Source organism: Aethalodelphis obliquidens, unplaced genomic scaffold, assembly GCF_003676395.1.
Source record: "Aethalodelphis obliquidens isolate GAN/ISIS:26980383/991018 unplaced genomic scaffold, ASM367639v1 scaffold44, whole genome shotgun sequence".
Classification (NCBI taxonomy): Eukaryota; Metazoa; Chordata; class Mammalia; order Artiodactyla; family Delphinidae; genus Aethalodelphis; species Aethalodelphis obliquidens.
The window spans coordinates 12,367,853-12,386,507 of NW_020837988.1; the positions used below are offsets into that span (position 1 = coordinate 12,367,853).

Consider the following 18,655-nt stretch of genomic DNA (forward strand, 5'->3'; position numbering starts at 1 on the left):
TCCCGCCCCCACCCTTCCCTTCCCGTCCTCCTCCCTGCCTTGCCCCTTCCCCCTCCCCGCGATTTCCCTCCCCGCGATTTCCCTCCCCGACGCCGCCCGCTCCGCGTCTAGCGACCCCCATCTCCCCTTCCTGCACCCTCTCCCCGCCCCTCCAGGCCGCGCCCCGACGGACCCCTGCTGCACCTTCCCGGGCCGGGGCCAGCTTCGGTCTCGGTTGCCTCTTAAGCACGCCAGGTAGTGGGCAGTTCTAACTCTTGTGAGACTTTAATTTTTACAGGTCTTCAAAGCACAAAGGGAACACAAGGTTACTTTTGTTTCTAAATAGAGTAAAGCGCCTCCTGGCTTGCACTTAACCACTGTGGCCCACTGACCCCTGTCTTGTTTTTCCGGTATCTTGAGACATTTTGCTACTTCATCATTCTAGGAATGTTACCCAGCCAAACTTGGGTCCGCTGGCAGGCTCCCAGTAAAGACAACCTACTGACACCCGGTGGTGAAGGAAAGTGCAGCATTTATTGTCAGGCGCCATACAAGGAGTCTGGGACAGCTAGTGCTGAAAGAGCCCGAACTCCCAGTGGGCTTCAGGGAAGCCTTTTTAGAGGCCAGGTGTGGGAGGGGAGTCCCAGGGTGTGTGATCAGCTCATGCACAGTTCTCTGATAGGTTGATGGTGAGGTAACAGGGTGGTGTCACAGGGATTAACAGTATCCTTAGGCTCCAGGAGTCCTGGGGCTCATGGTCAGCAAGTAGTTAACATCTGCCTTTTGGCGGGGGATTTAGCATCTGTAAGACTGCTCTGGAAATGTGTGTCAGATACTGTTATCTAGGTACTTCAGAGAGGAGCTAAAGCAGAGGATATGGGAGAAGGCACCATAGGGTCCTGCTTGGTTACAGGAATTATTTCGTCATGACTCATCAACTATTACCAACTATGCCCACAATGACTAAACTAGTAAGAAAACGGAAGAATGATGGCATCACCTGGAAGGATGACGCTGCTTCTTCAGTTTCCCATGGGGCCTCGGAAGTATCAGCCTCTTTCTGCAGACACCACTCTGTGGCTGCAGTTTGCTCTACTTAACACAGTGGAGGGTCCGGAATCTCCCATTTGCTGCCCTCAGTGCAAAGAGAAGAAACAGGGGAAGCAAGTGCATCAGAAGATGAAAAGGAACAGAGCAGTCCTGGGCCCCAGCGATGGTGGGAGGAATGGTCATCAGGTGACCACATCCCAGTATTTTGCCACCAGCACCTGGACCATCTCACACGACTGAAAGGACCCAGGACAGTACTGTTTCATCTTCAGTGATGTCTGTGCCTTAAAAAAAAAAATTTATTTATTTTGGCTGCACTGGGTCTTAGCTGTGGCACGCGGGGACTTCATTGCGGCATGTGAGCTCTTAGTTGAGGCATGCATGCGGGATCTAGTTCCCCAACTAGGGATCACACCTGAGCCACCTGCATTGGAAGTGCAGTCTTACCCACTGGACTGCCAGGGAAGTTCTGATGTCTGTGCTTTAAAACCGCTTGATAAAAGTACAAAGAGGTTTTCTGTTTAAATTCCTATTAAAATTTCTAAAAAAGAATTTTATTATCCTTTTATTTTTACTTTTGTGAATTATTTGTGTTGACTAAAAAATTATTCACAACCTAAAAGTTGAGAGTTATGTCTTATTCTATGGGAATTTTTAGGACTTCAAGCCCGGAGGCAGCATCTCAAGTAACCCTGAGAGAATTGCTCCGAAGAGGCAAGGGGGGCAGCCAGGTTATATAGAAGTTTTGCAACGAAGGGCAGGTAGTAGGAACAAAAGATTACTATTAATTAAAGAAAACTAGATACCTCAAGTTCAGGAATTTAGCGCTTTTCTATGTATGGGAAGATGCAAGAGTCTGGGCTCACTGAAATCATTTCTTTGATATGCATCTTAGCTATGGGGGCCAGTATCCTGTGTTTTCACAACCTGGGTTTCCTTAGGCCTCACCGGCTCACGTTGGAGGGCTGCAATTGCTGATGACTGTGACATCCTTTGTTTACTGATATGACAGGTAATATTCCATTTATTATTTGTAATCTGAATTAAAATACAAAAAGTAAAAGGGGACCATTGTCTGTTTCCTGTCATACTGGGGTGAGGACTGCCCTCAGCTCCCAGGGCTGTGCTGGGTGGGTGGAATCCCAGCCCTGCAGGCCCTTTCCCTCTGGGACCACGGGGTGGGAAATGGAGGTGGGGGACAGGAGGATGAGAGAGTGGTGAGAAGGATGGGGAGGAGGTGTTTGCCTGAAAAAGCTGAGAGGGGTGAGGTTGGGGGGAAGAGTCCAGGGCCGGGGTGGGGGGCATCATAGGAGGGGGACCAGGTGCATGTGTGTAGCAGGTGTATGTGGGGGAGGAGCACACTGTGTGTTTTTGTTTGGGGGCAGACTGGGCAGGCGTCCCTGGGCCTGAGACCGTTCCAGGAACCAGCATGTGTGCTGGGATGTGGGGCTCCTGCCTCTACAAGAGCTTCCTTTCCTATATTTCCAGTGTGTTCTGAATCATCATCCCAGGCTGCTTATTTTGACAAGTAGCTTCCCATGAAATACCTGACTCAGCGGATCTGTGTTCGTAAGCCAGGCCAGCATCCACCAGGAAGGTGGGGTAGGGAGCGTCTCTGAGTGTGCCCCCAGCTGTTATCCCCAGATAACAGGGCACTGTGCACCCCCCAGGGCAGGGAGCAGTGTGTAGACTGGTCTGGGGGCAGGAGTGAAGGGCGTGGAATGAGAGGTACCTTTGAGGCCCTGTGAGTGTGGCAGAGGCTCCTGGACGCTGGTCAAAGTGGTGGAAAAAGATTTGATTCTGTAACTCTGCCAGTAGGGAAGGAGCTGAGCTCCATTCCAGATCTGTGCAGAGATGATGGGATGTTTTAAAGGAAAAATGAGGAAGTAGGGAGGGGGATGGCTCAGTAGAATCAGAGAAGTGGAAAATTGCAAAAGTGGGAAGGGGCTTGGTCCCTGTGAAGCCTACCTGGGCTTGCTAACTGGTGCTTATCAGAGCTAGACTCCTGCCCTCCCACAGACGCTGGGAGATGGGGCTGTGTCTTAAGGTGTTGGCCAGAAGCCCCCTCCACGGTCAGATGAGGAGGAGAGATCAAAGGCAAGAGTCTGGTGCCCTGGAGCAGGATGTCTGGGAAGGAACAGTGAAAAGCCCACTCTGCAGAATACCTGCTGCAGCCACCGTGGGGAAAGGTCTTTATTTCACTCATGAAGGTGATGGGCCTAGAGGTCTGGGAGTTGGTACTGAAAGAGAGAGGCCTCCCCACGCTGTTGTAAGACCCTTGACATTGTGACAGACCTTAGCTCAGGACTTCACAATGATAGAAGTTTTCATGCCTAGACCCATCCCCAGGGCAAGGAAGCCCTGGGCAACCTCAGACCCTCTCAACTTCGGGGACATTAAAATCCCCAAATGCCATTCAAGGAACCAAGCTGAGGGCAAAAGCTGAGGGGTGGTTCAGAGGAGCAGATGCTCCAGGAGGAGGCAGTTAGAAGTTTAGAGGAAAGGAGGGGCCCAAAGGGCAGGCTGGCAGAAGGGCAGGTAGAGGTCAAGGGGGCAGGAACAGCTGGATTCCATGAGAGCAGCCTCTAGCCTGGATGAAGTAGGTGTCCTGGGAAGGAAGCAGACACCCCTCATCGTGGAGCCAAACACACCTTGCCGGTCCCTCCTTTCAGGCTGGTCTGGGGGCCACCAGTCGGCAAAGCTGCAGTCACAAATTGTGGCGCCGTCCCTGAGCCTGGAGCCCGGAGCCTGGTCCAGGCTGGGCTCGGGCCCCTACAGAGATTTTGGTGAAATGAACAGTGTTGCCCATGCCCCACACCTCCAAACCTCGACATCGGCTGCGGTTGGACCGTCCAGCCAGTCTGAGGGGTGAGGTGCCCTCCACCTGGCTGGCTGCGTCCTCACGCCTCTCCTGGTAGGCGGTGGTGGCCACAGGTCCTGTGCTGACGGCCACGGGTCTCGGCTGCTGGGAGCTGTGGTCCCCCTTGCCTGTTTTTCTTGCTGAGTTCATCTCTGTAAACAAGACGTCGAGTGTGAGGGGTCTGATCAGCACAGCATCGCCAACCCTGTATTACAGATTTCTGAGACTTGCTAAGTCACAGGTGAAACTTGACAGCTGCCCTTTGCTTTTCTTTAATTGTGGGTGAGCGTTTTCACGTGTGTCTACGTCAGCTGTTACCTTGTTTGCGACCTGCCTGCTCCTTCCTCTCGTTCTTACCCATTTCCGGAGAGCTCTTTCCCACGAAGAAAATTGGCTCCGTGCCCTCTGTCCCTCTAGCTCCCCAAATCATTGACTTGGGGTGTGAGCCCTGCTGGTCCAGATAACCCCAGCCTCTCGGGTTGATTGTTAAAGTTCCTAAACCCTAGACCCCCAAACCATCAGGAACATTGTGGGGATGATCATTTCTTGGGGACAGGGGGACAGTCGGGTGAGAACAGACTGGTTTGTGACCAGTGCCTAGCCCACTAGGGAAGTCGTCTTGAGGCTGGGGGACTCCATCTCTTGTCAAAGGCCCCTGCCACCTCTGGGTCTCAGTTTCCCCACCTGTCAATGAGGAGCTGAACTCTAGGAACTTGGTGCTCCCTTCCAGGTCTGGTGTGTCAAGCCAGGAACACTAGCTGGGCTGGCTCCCTGCCCTGTCCCCGTCCTGCCGCCAGAGGGCAGGAGGCTCTGCTCTCTGCATCGCTCCGAGGGGTGGCAGCTGACAGTGCTTGGACCCAGATCGGTTAGGGCTCCACGGGCTCCACAGTGCCCACAGGGGCTGGGGACCCCGCTTAGAACCTGCCTGACCACCATGCTGTGCCAGGCTGGGTGCTAGGACATCATCTGGGAGCTCGTCACCTGCAGGCAGTAAAGGCCCTTGAAGGCAGCCAGGGGCCAGCTCTGAGGATTCCAGCAGACAACAAAGAGGGTGGGTCGCAGGCAGGCCAGGGGCCGGTGAAGGTGTGAGTGTGTGTGCAGGATGTGCCATGGACACAGCAGCTCCTTAGGGCCCCACTCCTTGCTCAGACCCTGCCTTTGGCTCCAGAGGAAGTGGATGGAGAAGCCTTAGGTCTCACAGAACCAGCAAGGGGTTCTGGGGGCAATGGGAGGATAGCCAGCTGAGATGATGGGAAGGGAGGGGCCAGGACATGCAGGCCCAGCTGGACCTCCCAGCTACAGGCACACAGAATGGACTGGGTGGGGCCATCAGGGTTCGGCTCAGACACCAGGGGGCAGAAATGGGGAATCTTGGGGGCAGATTTGAGCTCAGAGCAGGCTGTCTGGGTGAAGAGGGAGGAGGTGACAGCAGCAGGGAACCAGAAGAGAAATGGACGAGTTGGGAGGGGCAGTGCAAGCTGGCGGGTCTTGGAGCCCTGGCGCTGGAACGGACAAAGGGGTCCAGGCAGGGGTCCAGCATACTTGAGGTCGACCTGGGAGACATACAATGTCCTGGGAGGGGATGAGAGAGGCAGCCCCCCTTCTAAGTGGCCCAGCTACAGACAAGAAGATGTGACCGACCATGTCACAAGAGAGCCCTCCCAGGCTCAGTGACCAGGACCAGATGTTCTTTCTGATGATGCTGATGAGGTCTGAGTGAGGGGCATCAGTGAGTCGCCAGGACACCATGGCTAGAGGATCATAGGAACACAGCCAGTTTTGGGGGGCTGACCACTGTTCTCCAGCCCTGTAGCTTGGCAAGTGACAGCCCCTTGGCAGGGACCCAAGGAGATGGGAGACTGGGCAGGGGATATTCCCAGCCTCTGCCTGGTCTCCCAGGAGACCCCCCACCTCTGGTGTGTGAAGACCAAAGCCTCAAGCCCAGGTGAAGAGAGACCCACTTGGGCAGAAGGTGTGTGTGTGGGGGGAAGGCAGGTAGAAGACTCTGAGGTCAAGGTAGTTGTTCTCTGGACGTGCTGAGAATAGCCTGGAACTTCTTGCTATGATGACCAGACTGCAGCCACGAAAGAAGCTGCTCCGACTTGAGCAGCACTGAATCTATGGCTAGCACAATTCCAAGAACTGCCTCAAGAGAGTGGGACTCATATTATCGCTCATAATAATCTATATCTTTGAGGGCATCAAAATACTTATAGCTTGCTCTGCCCATATATGTAAGCAGGCAATTAAAATTATCAGTAAAGAGATACTACAGGCGCATGTTGACATCTTCCACTCTAAGAATACAGTGCCTTATATCAGCATGAAGAAGTTACAGAAGATGAACCTTCACCCATGATCTCATAGAAATGGAATGATGTTTGACAGTGGGGAATTGAAAGCAGCTCTTTTGCCCCTTTCCTGTTTGCCCATTTCTGTTCCCCTCCAACCTTAAAAGAACCTAATTATAGGAACGACATCACTAGGCAATTTAACCAAACTCCTGACTTATGCTCTCCTGAATGCACACCATGGCTTGCCTAATCTGTTGATTTGTTTCCTAGATAAAAAGAATGAAGAATTGAGCAGTTAGGGACTTCCCTGGTGGTCCAGTGGTAAAGAATCTGCCTTACAATGCAGGGGGCACGGGTTCGATCCCTGGTCAGGGAACTAAGATACCACATGCCGTGGGGCAACTAAGCCCGTGCGCCACAACTGCTGAGCTCATGTGTCTCGACTGGAGAGTCCGTGTGCCGCAAACTATAGAGCCCACGCACCCTGGAGCCTGCCCGCCATAACTAGAGAGGAGCCCGTGCGCCGCAATGAAATATCCCACGTGCCTCAACAAAGATCCCACGTGCCATGACTAAGACCCAATGCAGCCAAAAATAAAATAAAATAAATAATTAATTAATAAATCTTAAGGGGGGGAAAAAAGGAATTGAGCAGTTAAAAAATGACTACCTGCAACAGTCCCCTTAGCAATCCTATAAGCAGACCACGCAGGCAAGATAATGTCTGAAGCGTGCACACGATGGAGAATGATGCAGAATCCAACATCCTCCCTCAATGGTTCACTGAGATTCTTTCCCTTTTTTCCCCTTTAAAAACTGTCATGGCTGAGCAGAATCTTCAGAGTTGGTCTTGAGACATGAATCCACTTCTCCCCAGATTGCTGGCTTTTGTGATTAAAGCAACTTTCCTTTCTATTGATACTTGCCTCTTGAATTATTGGCTTTTGAGCTGCGAGCAGCTGAACCTGCGTTCGGTAATAACCTGAAGGGAGCCCTCCTTCCTGGGCCATCCATCAGGGTGGGGGCTGAGGTGGGGGCCATCACCCACCCTGGCTTGGTTTTGTCCCCGGGGGGTGGGGCAGGGCATGGCCTTGTGAGGACTGAAGCCCAGGGCTTGAGTCTGAGAGAGGCAGATGCCATGCATGTGTCGGGGGCCAGGTCCAAGGAACTGTGGGAGCTCCAGGCTGAGGAGACAGGCCACCTGCTCATGGCTGTCCAACCCCAGAGAGACCAGGGAGGCTCAGGAGGCCCTGAACACCATCCACTAGAGGGCAGAATGGTCAGTCTGCAAAGGGATGACATCCCTCAGCCAGAGGACTGAGAAGGGGGAGGAAGAAGAGGGGAGGGGGAGGGGACCCAAGAGGGGGAGGGGGAGAGGGGGACTGGGAAGGGTAGGAGGCAGAGGGGAGGGCAGGAGGGTGGAAGGAGCCTCCAGGAGCTGGGGACAGGTGGGGAGGGCTGGCCAAGGGCTCCAGAGGAGGTGGGAGCAGTGCCCAGCTTGCGGGGCGGGGCTGGACCCACCAGGACTGTGGCTGCCCCGGTGGCTGGGTGGGGGCAGGGGTTCAGGGCAAGGTGCACAAGCATCCTTGGCCCATGTTGGCGCTGTGGGTTTTCATTTGCCAAGGTGGTGATGGGGGGACGTTTTATTAGCTGCTGGTTCCGTGGTTTAGGTATGAAAGACAGTTGCCTGGATACAGGCACCACTTGTGCTATTGCCCTTGTGGGTGTTGGGGGCTGGGGAGGATGGGGGACTGCAGGGCTGAGCAGGGCTGGGGGCGGATGTGAGGCCGGCGGGGGAGCGAGAATTTGGTGGGGGGCACCGCAGGCCTCGCCTCTCCTTCCTGCACCCAGACAGCAGATCCTGTCATGGCAACCACAGCCTCTGCTGGCCCGGCTGACAGATGCCTGTGAGCAGACTGACGTTTCTGTGGCTGCTCACCTCTGCGCCTGTGGGGAGGGTCTCCTCGTGTTTACCCTTCCCCCTCGCCCAGGCCTGCAGACCTGAGAGTCCTCCATAGGGGCAGTGAGGGCAGCAGATGGACTCATCTACAGCCCTGACCCTCGGCGTGGTGTCAGGCTGAGGCCCTCCCCTGGTGTCCCCACGCTGGCCCCATGGAGCATGGCCTCCCTCCCCCGCCCCCGGCTCCCCACATCCCCCTCGTGCGGTATTTCTCCCCAGCACCCAGGTGCCTCTTTCCAGATCTCTCTCCTGCCACCTAGGAGTGCTGGCTCCTTGGGGGAAGGGCCCCTAGTCTGTTTACCGCTGTACCCACAGCACCTAGACCTGTGCTTTGCGCAGAATGGCCACTCGGTCAGTATTTGTTGGATGGACATAAAAGTTGTTCATTTAGAAGAACAAGAACTGCCCCTGGCTCCACCTTTGGACCCCAACCTGGTTGGGGACGACGGACATCACACGGACATCACACGGACATCTGTAGGGCACAGCCAGCGTGTTCTTCAGGGGCTGAGCACCCACTGCCCCTTAATTGGATGTCCCCTACTTGGGGAGCCAAGAGCTGACCCCACTGCAATGTGGTGTATGGCAGGGCTGGAAAGTTCCTCAGTGGGGTAGGGGCTTGGGGTGGCCTCAGGCCTGATGGTCCAAGAGGCCCACAGAAGACCCTCAGGGAAGCTTCAGGATGTGGGGCTGAGTCGGGTCTGCGACCTGGGATTGGTGCTGCCCCTCAAGTACCTGGGCCCCATCTTGCCTGCTGTACAGAAATGACCATCCACTCTGTGGCATCTAGAAGCTGTGTGTAGGTGGCTTGAGCTGGAGCTCAGGGTGGACGTAGCTCCCAGAACCACCCTGGCCGGTGGGCCCAGGCGGGTTTGCTATGTGGTTCTGACACTCAGGCCTCAGCCCCTCCCAAGGCCTGGAGGGTAAGGTGTGATGTAAAACTTGGTAAAGGTGTGTAACCACGGTGGTTCAGACCCCTGTCTCCTTCCAGTGTGCTTGTGTGTCAGGTGGCCTCAGGCTGGCCCAGAGCATCTCTGGGGCCTGGCTGAGAGGAAGTTGGGCTGGGGATACATTTAGTTGGTTAGTAGGTCTACTTATGAATGTGCAGTGGCTTCAAGATCTATGAAGATTTTGCTATGTATCTGGGAGAGGGATGGTGCACTGAGGGTGAATGGTACTCCCCAAAATTCATGTCCACCCAGGACCTGTGAATGGGACCTTATTTGGAGACAGGGTCTTTGCAGATGTAGTCAAGTTAAAAGGAGACCATCCTGAATGGCCTTAATCCCATTATGACTGGTGTCCTTATAAGAAGAGAGAAATTTGGATACAGGGAGAAGGCCATGTGGTAATGATCTTGGAGAGGCAGCAATGAGAGGTGGCTTGAAGCAAGATCTTAGCTCCCTGCCCAGGAATTGAACCTGGATAACCTGTATGAAAACCCTAGCCACTGTACCACCAGGGGCTAGAGGCTGAGAAGCAAAACTCCCCCGGCCCTTGCCCCCATTGAGAAAATGCATTTCTCAAGGAGGCAAAAACTATAAAAACAGGTACAAAGTTTACTATTAAAGACAGTACAACAAGTGGGAGAGCACCCAGAGAAGCAGTTTGTTTAGTTAAGACAGAAGCAAGGCAGAGATACACACGCAGAGAAAAAGGGTGTGGGCATCCCCCCTAAGGCAGGGAGCACAGTAAAGAGGCGGTTAAATCATTTATACAGGGCAGTTCTTCCCGGGCTTTGTTTACCTTTGACCCATCATCTGGTTGCCTTTTCCACACCCGACGCCCTAGGATCCTCCCCAACATAAGTGTGCAACATTTTTCCAAGATGGATTCCAGACCAGAGGCCTATGGGGGGCCTTGGCATCACCTATTCTGGGGTGCTGCCCCCTCCTTTTTGACCCCCAAGGAGCCTTTCTGCGCATATGCAATGTCTCCCTTGCCCCAAGGATGGGAAATATATGACCTCTTGATCTTTTACTTAAACAGGGTTTAGCCCCTCTCTGTTCCTGCCGTGACTTTTATCTTAAACTGTCGTGGCTTATTTACCCTGTTTCTGCTGTTACTTCTATTTTTTTTTTTTTTTTTTTTCGGTATGCAGGCCTCTCACTGTCGCGGCCTCTCCCGTTGCGGAGCACAGGCTCCGGACGCGCAGGCTCAGCGGCCATGGCTCACGGGCCCAGCCGCTCCGCGGCATGTGGGATCCTCCCAGACCGGGGCACGAACCCGTGTCCCCTGCATCGGCAGGTGGACTTTCAACCACTGCGCCACCAGGGAAGCCCGTTACTTCTATTTTGAAGTGCAAACAGGAGGCTGGTCGTGAGTGTCCAGCCTGAAGCCCATCTTTTTCTTGCCCCAAAGAATGTAAACAGGAGGCCAGCTGTAAATGTCTAGCCTGGAGCCCATCTATCTCCTGTCTCAGTGACCGGGGCAGAGAGCGGAGTGATGCGGCCGCAAGCCCAGCAAGCACACATCACTGGCACCACCAGGAGCTGGGAGAAGCCTGGAGCAGAGTCTCTCTCGGAGCCTCCAGAAGGAACCAACCCTACCTTGGTTTTGTACTTCTGGCCTCCAGAATTGTGAAAAAATTAATTTCTGTTGTTTTAAACAACCAGATTTGTAATTCATTACGGACTCCATGGGAAACTAAGACAGGTTTCTTCCCAGCACGTCCCCACCCCCCACCCCCGCCCCCGGCTCCTGGGCTGGCTCTCTGGCTTCATGACAGGAAAGTTTGGGGCAAGGGGTGGGGGACGGAGGGAGCCTGCGACTTTCCGTGCCTGGCAGTGCCAGGTGAGGTGTGTAAAACGTGAAGCTGTTGGCAGAGGCCTTGGTGCTCATCCACGCCGGTCAAAACCTGGTTCACCTCCTGGACTGCCCTCCATGATGCAGCCCGACCCAATTACGACAGCATCGTCCCCCCTCCCTTTTTCTTTTGGTACGAGACTCTTGAAAAATAGAATGTTCTGAAATCCCTGTGTTCGTAGGGAGCCAAGGCACTTGTTCTGCCTCTCCAGCTGGCCAAGCACATCCTGATCCACCGGTGTTTTCAGAAGGATGGTATTTCTCTGTGTTGTTGTTGTTAATATTTATTTATTTATTTGGCTGCGCTGGGTCTTAGTTGCTGCATGTGGGATCTTTAGTTGCACCATGCAGGCTCTTAGTAGTGGCATGTGGAATCTAGTTCCCTGACCAAGGATCAAACCCGGGTCCCCTGCATTGGGAGCGCGGAGTCTTAACCACTGGACCACCAGGGAATTCCCTCTCTGGATTCTTTTGTGGTCATATCAAGAGGCCACCAAAGGGTAGGCAGTGAAATTATGGAGCATAAAATAGAATTGTTAATGATGGTCATTAATTTTAAAATATTGTTATTTCCTTTTATATTTTGGATGCTTTTTAAAATTTGTGGTTTCCTTTTTTTGTTCTAAATAAACATTTGCTTTTGTACCTGGTTTTGCACCGGTGATTTCGTGTTTATTTCCTTGGAGAGCCCCTCTTGGTGCGCATGAGCTCAGGCTCCCCTGGGCTGCACCCCTGCCCACGCCTCGGAGTGAGCCTCTCTGCCGCACCCTGGGGCGAGCCTGAGGTGGTCCGGGGGGTGGCCACATGGCCTTCAGGCTGGGTCCCTGACAGAGGTCCCTCCAGATCATCCAGGATAACTCACAACCTGCCCCTCCTCAGAAGCCCAAGGCTGAGTTTGTCCCAGGCGTGTCTAGTTAGGATAAAACGTGCACTGCTGTTTTGTGTGTGTGTGTTTGTAGCTCACGTCAACAGCGTTGGGCCTGAAGACCTCATTCTGCTTCTATTTCTGCTCAGCTCCTCTTGATAGTAAATGATCATTTTGTAAAGTTTCACATATCGTGTACAGTCATGTCTATTTTCTGTTCCAGGAGTGTGGGATTTCACATTAACTAACAGCATGGTTCAGATCTGAAGGAGCAAATTGAAATCTCAGGCTTAATTGGTTGATTGATCTATTTCTCACAGTGGTTATGTCCTTCCTGTTATTATGTATTTTGCTATTTTTAGATTCATGGGTTCACACTGGTTGTTTTTGTTCTATTGTTGCTTTGCCAGTATTACTATTTGGCCAGAAGGTAGGATTGATAACTCCAGCTTTCTTGTGGTTCATGTTTGCTTTTTATATGTTTTCCATTCTTTTCCTTCCAACCCGTGGTGTCCTATTGTTCCTATTGTTCTTTGCAGACAATATAGTATTGAATCCTTTCTTTTAAATACAGTTTGAGACTATCTTTTTTTTTTTTGCGTTACGCGGGCCTCTCATGTTGCGGAGCACAGGCTCCGGACGCGCAGGCTCAGCGGCCATGGCTCACGGACCCAGCCGCTCCGTGGCATGTGGGATCCACCCAGACCGGAGCACGAACCCGTGTCCCCTGCATCGGCAGGCGGACTCTCAACCACTGCGCCACCAGGGAAGCCCTGCCCCCATTTTTTATTTTTATTTTTTGTCCGTGCCATGCGGCTTGCAGGATCCTACTTCCCCGACCAGGGATCGAGCCCGGGCCCTCGGCAGTGAAAGCACCAAGTCCTGACCACTGGAGCACTTCCCTGCCCCCATTTTACACTGAGGAAATCGAGGCCCAAGAGGCTCAGACCCAGACACAGACATGTGAGAACCAGGACTCAGGCCACACTCGGGTTCTCTGTCACAATGGAAATAAATGCCAGTGTGCTTACATGTATGTAACATGCCCAGCATGCAGTGGTGCTCAACGTGGGGCAGGGGGCACATGGAGGAGGGACCCAGCCCTGCCCTTCGTGTCATCACAGTCCTGGCAAAGGACAGAGAAGCAGATGATTCAGGGGTGATCATGCGAGGGGAGGACGGTAGGGAGCGCAACCCCGAGCACAGATCACAAGGACGGGAGGACCGAGGGGGCACAGCCTCTTGTCGCTGGGGTGGAGTCGGGTGGAGAGATGCCTCCGATGACAAGGGCCTCTGGAGGCGGGCCGATGGCGCTGTCTGCTTCCGTCTCAGGTGGTGGGAAGAGGGCAGAGCTACGGTGACACCCGAGGGTCGGGGTGACAGCTGAGGGTCGGGGCAGTGGGAAGTGTGGCCAGTGTGACTGGGAAACCACAGAGCCTAGCCCTTGAAGACAGCGTGGATCCCACTCCTCTAATTTACAGATGGGGAAACTGAGGCCCAGAGAGGCAGGACTTGCCCAAGGCCACAAGAGTGGAGATCAGAAGTCAGCAGGCAACAGGTGAACACCTGCTGTATACTTGGCTCTGTAGGTGGCCTGCCTTTCCTCAGGGCCCTGGGAGGTGGAGGGTACAGGGGCGCTGTGTTCCTTGCCTTTGCCCCTGGTACCCGTTTGGGTCCCAGCTGCAGGTCCCGGTACCCTCCACAAGAACAGCTGAGATCACATCCTGAGCTGCCCAACCGCCCAGGGTGTCCCAGTGACTCCCTGCCCTGGTGACACACACCTCACAGCGACAGAACCAGTGTCAACACCCCATTTGTTCTTCCATTATGTGATCTGTGTAGACATAAAAGTACAGTCATGTGTTTAAACAACTACATACACCCATCTGTGCTTTATAAATGTGGGATCATACACACACTCTGCACCAGCTTGTATCGTTACGGCATCTTGCAAAGGTCCTAGCGTGGTGTTTCAGATTCTTCATGGTGCCCTTTTTTTGTGTGTTATTTTTCGGTTCACGGGCCTCTCACTGCCGTGGCCTCTCCCGTGGTGGAGCACAGGCTCCGGACGCGCAGGCTCAGCGGCCATGGCTCACGGGCCCAGCCGCTCCGCGGCATGTGGGATCCTCCCGGACCGGGGCACGAACCCGCGTCCCCTGCATCGGCAGGCGGACTCTCAACCGCTGCGCCACCAGGGAAGCCCGCACGGTGCCCGTTCAATGTCTGCCGCATGTGCAAACCGTAACCGATACAGCAGTTCTCTTATTTGGACATTTAGGTAATTTCTCAGTTGTTGATTTTTGTATTGAAAGCAACACTGCCATGGACACCACTGCAATCTTGTTTCTACGCCCAAAGATCATTTCCCAAAGATACAATTCCAGCTAAAACGAACATCATTCGCTAATGGCACTTTAATCTTTGCAAACCCCGTGGATGAAGGGTTATCTCATCTCAGTTGGTGGGCAGCATGGTCTGCGGCTTCTTGGCCCTGAGTCCGGGAGGACACAGCCACGGTTCACATCCACTCTGGGCACGCCTGTTTCCCCAAGGTCGGTTCCCCAAGGTCCCATCGCACCCCAACATGAGCGCACACCGGGAGTGGCCCTCTGTAAAGACCCCCAGACCACTGCTGCTAGCTCCCCTTCCTCCATCCCCACGTCACCCCATGGTGGAGGCTAGTGAGGCCAGGAGGACTCTGGTTGATTTGCCCCTTCTCCAGCCTGAACAGGGGCTGGAGTGAGTGTGTGTCCCCTTGCCCCTCCCTCCTTCCTGAAAGTCTCACACATAGTCCCTTAGGCTGTCAAAGTCCTTGGAGACTCTAGGGAGGGTGTCAGGCAAGCCTCCCCTCCTTGACTCTAAGCTGGCTGAGAAATAGACACTGGAGTTGGAAAGGGGAGAAGACAAGCCCTTTATTTCTGGCAAGGCTGGGCTGGGGTCAGTGCTCAGTCCCCAGCCTCCGCAGCCCACCCTCCCAGCTGCCCGCTGCCCCAGGCCCAAGTCCCTCCTTCAGAGCAGCCTCTTCTGCCATGGAAGGGTCAGGGCAGCAGGACGACAGAAAAGCTTCCTTCCCGGTGGCTCCAAGGTGCCAGGAGCAGCCTCAAGGGTGGGAGGCAGGCAAGGAGGGCTGCCTGGAGGAGGCAGCAGGAGGCTGACTGCTGTGGGGAGCTGCCTGTGTGTCCACGCTGGGTTGGATGATCTGCCCAGAGCTCTGCTAGACAGAGGGAGGCCTGGGGTCCTGCCAGGCTCACTGGTAGTGGTTGGGGATGGACGTGGTGTTACAGCGTCTGTGGGACATGTCCTCGTAGACCACGCACACCGAGTTCTTTTCCTTCGCACAGCAAAGTTTCTGGATCTGAAAGAAAGCCTGTCATCTACCACTGGGGGCAGCTCGCTCAGGGGCACCCTCTATCTTCAAGGCACCTCCCTTCAGGAAGCTTTTAGATTTGGGGGACTGCATGAACCCTTTTTAGGAGGGTCCTCGGCCAGACCCTCAGTTCTCCAGAGCTTCCCAGGCCTGGGCAAGGGTGGGCGAGGCAGGGCCATTGGGCAGCAGCAGGGAGGTGGAGGTGGAAGTGACCTTGCTCCCTGGCCCTGGAGAGGGAGGGGTCTGGCTGTTGCAGGGGACATGGAATTGGAGGTGCTAGGTGAAGGTGGGGGCAAAAGCTGATGGACCAGGGACAAGTTGACCACTTCCTGACCCCTGTCTCTGTTGCCCCCTCCCCTCCTGCCTCCAGCCCATGATCGCACATGGATTTCACACACCCACAGGCCTGACACTCGCATATGCACACCCATGCACACGTGCGCACACGCGTGCACACTCTCACAGTCACGCGCGGCATCCCCATGCTCTCCGAAAGGGTCTCTCTGGACCCTCCTCTCGCTCCCCCGTAAACGTCTGACCAGGACGTGTCTTCCTGGCCCCGCACCCGTCCTTGCTGGGGGCTCCAGTTCCTGGGTTTCCTCCCACCTTGGACCTTGCCGTCCAAACCCTCTGAGCTCCAGGAGACCCTGACGGAGGGAGTGGGTGGGTGCTGAGGTTTCCCATGTGGCCAACTCCCTGGGGCTTAACCACTCTCCTTCCCTCCCTTCTCTCTGAGAGAAGCAGGCTTATAGGGACGCAGATGACATCTGAGGGTCCACACTGACCTGTGTCCTTCTCAGCACACACACGGCTCCCAGCCCCAGTCCGACGAGGAAGAAGCCCATAGCCAGGGCCGTGGGGAGGGCAAAGTGTATCAGCTGAGTCTCCTGGCACGTGTTCACTGTTTGGGGTAGTTTTTCTGGGAAGAAGGAACAGAGACAGGCATTTGGCAGGTGAGGGAGTCCACAAGAGCCTCTGGGGTTCAGGGCAAGGGCGGGGCTCTGGAGTGTGTGTGCATGTGGGAATCCAGGAGGCTTCCTGGAGGAGGTGGGCTCATGGTAACTCAAGCAAGGGTAGAGGGAAGATCCTCAGACAGGGGGCAGACGGAGCCTGGGCTGGCCAGCAGGCAGGTGGAGTGGTCCCTGGGGTGGCACACTCCTTACCTGTCACCACGACCAACGTCCCGGGGCCCCAGACCTCGTCATTCATGATGGCCTGGCAGGCATAGTCACCGGTGTCGGCCAGCTGCAGGTGGTGCATGCTGATGGTCAGGTTGTACTGCAGCCCTGAGAAGGTGACGCGGCCCTGGAACCGCTGGTCCACGGTGGGCTCCTTCCCGTTTTCATAGTAAATCACGTTGCTGCAGTTCGGCCACCTTTGCTTCAGGTAGAGGCCAAGCAGGGGCCCCCGGCTGGAGCAGGTGATGTTGACAGAGTCCCCCTCTAAAGCGATCGTGTAGGTGGGGGACTGCCACACCTCTGCAAGGAGGACCTGCCACTGTCACCACCAGCCTGGCCAGAGGGGCAGGGACCCACCTCTCTGCCGGGGATGGTGGCAGGGCAGAGGTGTCCAGGGTCAGCCCGCTGGCTTTTTTCTGTTTTTATTTTATTTTGTTTTTTAATTTAAAGAAGGCTTTAATTTTTTTTTTTTTTTTTTTTTTTGGCCACACCGCATGGCATACAGAGTCTTAGTTCCTTGACCAGGGATTGAACCCCTGCCCCCTGCAGTGGAAGCGTGGATTCTTAATCACTGGACCACCAAGGAAGTCCTGGACAGCCGGCTGTTATCAAGGACGAGGCAACTTTCGGAAGCCTTGAAGCAGCTCATGGCGCCAGCACCCTGGGCTATACTCAAGTTCCAAAGGGGCCCCAGGGGGCTGGGCAGCCTGTGACCTCTCCCCACCCTGAGGGTCGGGGGAAGTCAGAGCTGGGGCCTCTTCCTTCCAAAGCGGCAGGCCGTCCGCTGAGACCTCCAACCACTCTCCCAGGCTCTACATCTTCTCCCTCTCTTAAACGACAGTTCCCGAGAGAGCTGGGGGCACTGTCCTGTCTCCCTGTCTCTTTCCAATGCCTACTGCCTCAGTTTCTCCACCATTTCCAGGCACCTGAAGCCAGTGGCTCCATGGGGTGGGCATATCCTGGCTTGTCTGTGGGACACCCAGAAAGTTCCCTCATCTGCCCAGCAAGGCCCAGCAGGACCCACTTCTAGGTGCAAACATAATCCAAATACCAGCTCTCCACAAACTAAATTCTGCAGCTGTTTTTGGGAGAGAGAACACAAGAATTTCACCTGCCGGGTCCCCCATCCCACCTTGCGGAACTAATCTCTCCTTCTTACTGCAGAACTTCGCACAAAAGGTAAACCGAAGAACAGTGTTCTCTGAGGACAAAGGCAGCCTTGCTGGTTGTAGGAGAGAAAGTCCCCAGACATTCAGGTAAAGAGAAAGAAGAGATTCAACCATAGTGATTCTGCACCCAGATATCAGCATCTTGGTGCCCATTGTTTTTTGTCTAAGTGTCCAAAGCTGGACCTTACCCTCTGGAGGGGCTACCAAGGCTTCAAGGGAAGGTCACACTCAGCATCCCTGGGAAGGGGGAGCACTCCCTTCCCAGAAGGAGAGTCCGGGGCGGGGAGGGGAGGGCTGCAAGGGTGGCTGGGTGGGAGCGCTGAGCCCGCTGATGGGTGCAGTGGGGGACGGGGGGACGGATGGTTGGGAAGTGCTTACCTTGGGCAGCCAGGTTGCAGGGGAGCACGAGGAGCATGGGGAGCAGCTGGAGCCCCAGGAGCCCAGCCATGCTCACTGCAGTGGGGGAAGAACAGGACCCCCTTACAGGGCTGTCGAGACTTCCTGTCTGCAGCACCCAACTGTGTGCCACCACCTCACAGACTGCCACTTCCAGGGGCAGTCAGGGCAGGATGGAGCAGGAGGTAGGCAGGGGGACAGCACACAGTGACTGTAGGTTGGGCACTCCAGGAGGGCTTCCTGGAGGCGGTGCCTTGAGTGAGGGGAGGCGCTGTGGGCGAGGCTGGGAGGGACGGCCCTCATCCCCCTCCCCCCCGCCTCTAAACTGCTGAGTGCCCCCAGGTAGACCCATGGTCCTGGTCCTCTGCCCCTGCTTCACAACAGGGAGAGGAGAAAGGAGGGTGAGGAAGGGTCAGGCCCAGGAGAAAGATAAGGGGGTCCCCACGTGGGGACCTGATTTATGCCCAGAAACTTGGAGTATTATGTCAGTCATACCCGCAGTGTGGAGGCTTGGTGTGGCTGTAGGGACCGGGCCAGGGCATGTGCCCAAGGCTACGGCTGCCCTGGTGGCTTGCAATTCTGCTTCCTGTGGGTGCAGGGGCTGGAGGCATCTCAGCTGGACTAGCATCCTATGTTGGTGCACCAGGCCCTGGTGATCAGCCCCCAGGGCAGAGGGAGACCCATGCCTGGCCCCTGACCCCGAGGACACGGAGGCAGACTCTAGGCAACCAG

General features: G+C 55.0%; 1 protein-coding gene across 1 annotated transcript; it reads right to left on the minus strand.

Moving 5' to 3' along the window:
• Nucleotides 1–14,708: 14,708 nt before the first annotated feature.
• On the minus strand, nt 14,709–18,145 carry CD7 (CD7 molecule). Its single transcript, XM_027080403.1, has 4 exons — nt 17,906–18,145; nt 16,344–16,658; nt 15,966–16,099; nt 14,709–15,168 (listed from the first exon to the last, which is right to left on the minus strand). Exons 1-4 carry the CDS (start codon nt 17,973–17,975, stop codon nt 15,061–15,063), a joined length of 627 nt encoding a protein of 208 aa, XP_026936204.1. The 5' UTR covers nt 17,976–18,145; the 3' UTR covers nt 14,709–15,060.
• Between the last annotated feature and the right edge of the window lie 510 nt (nt 18,146–18,655).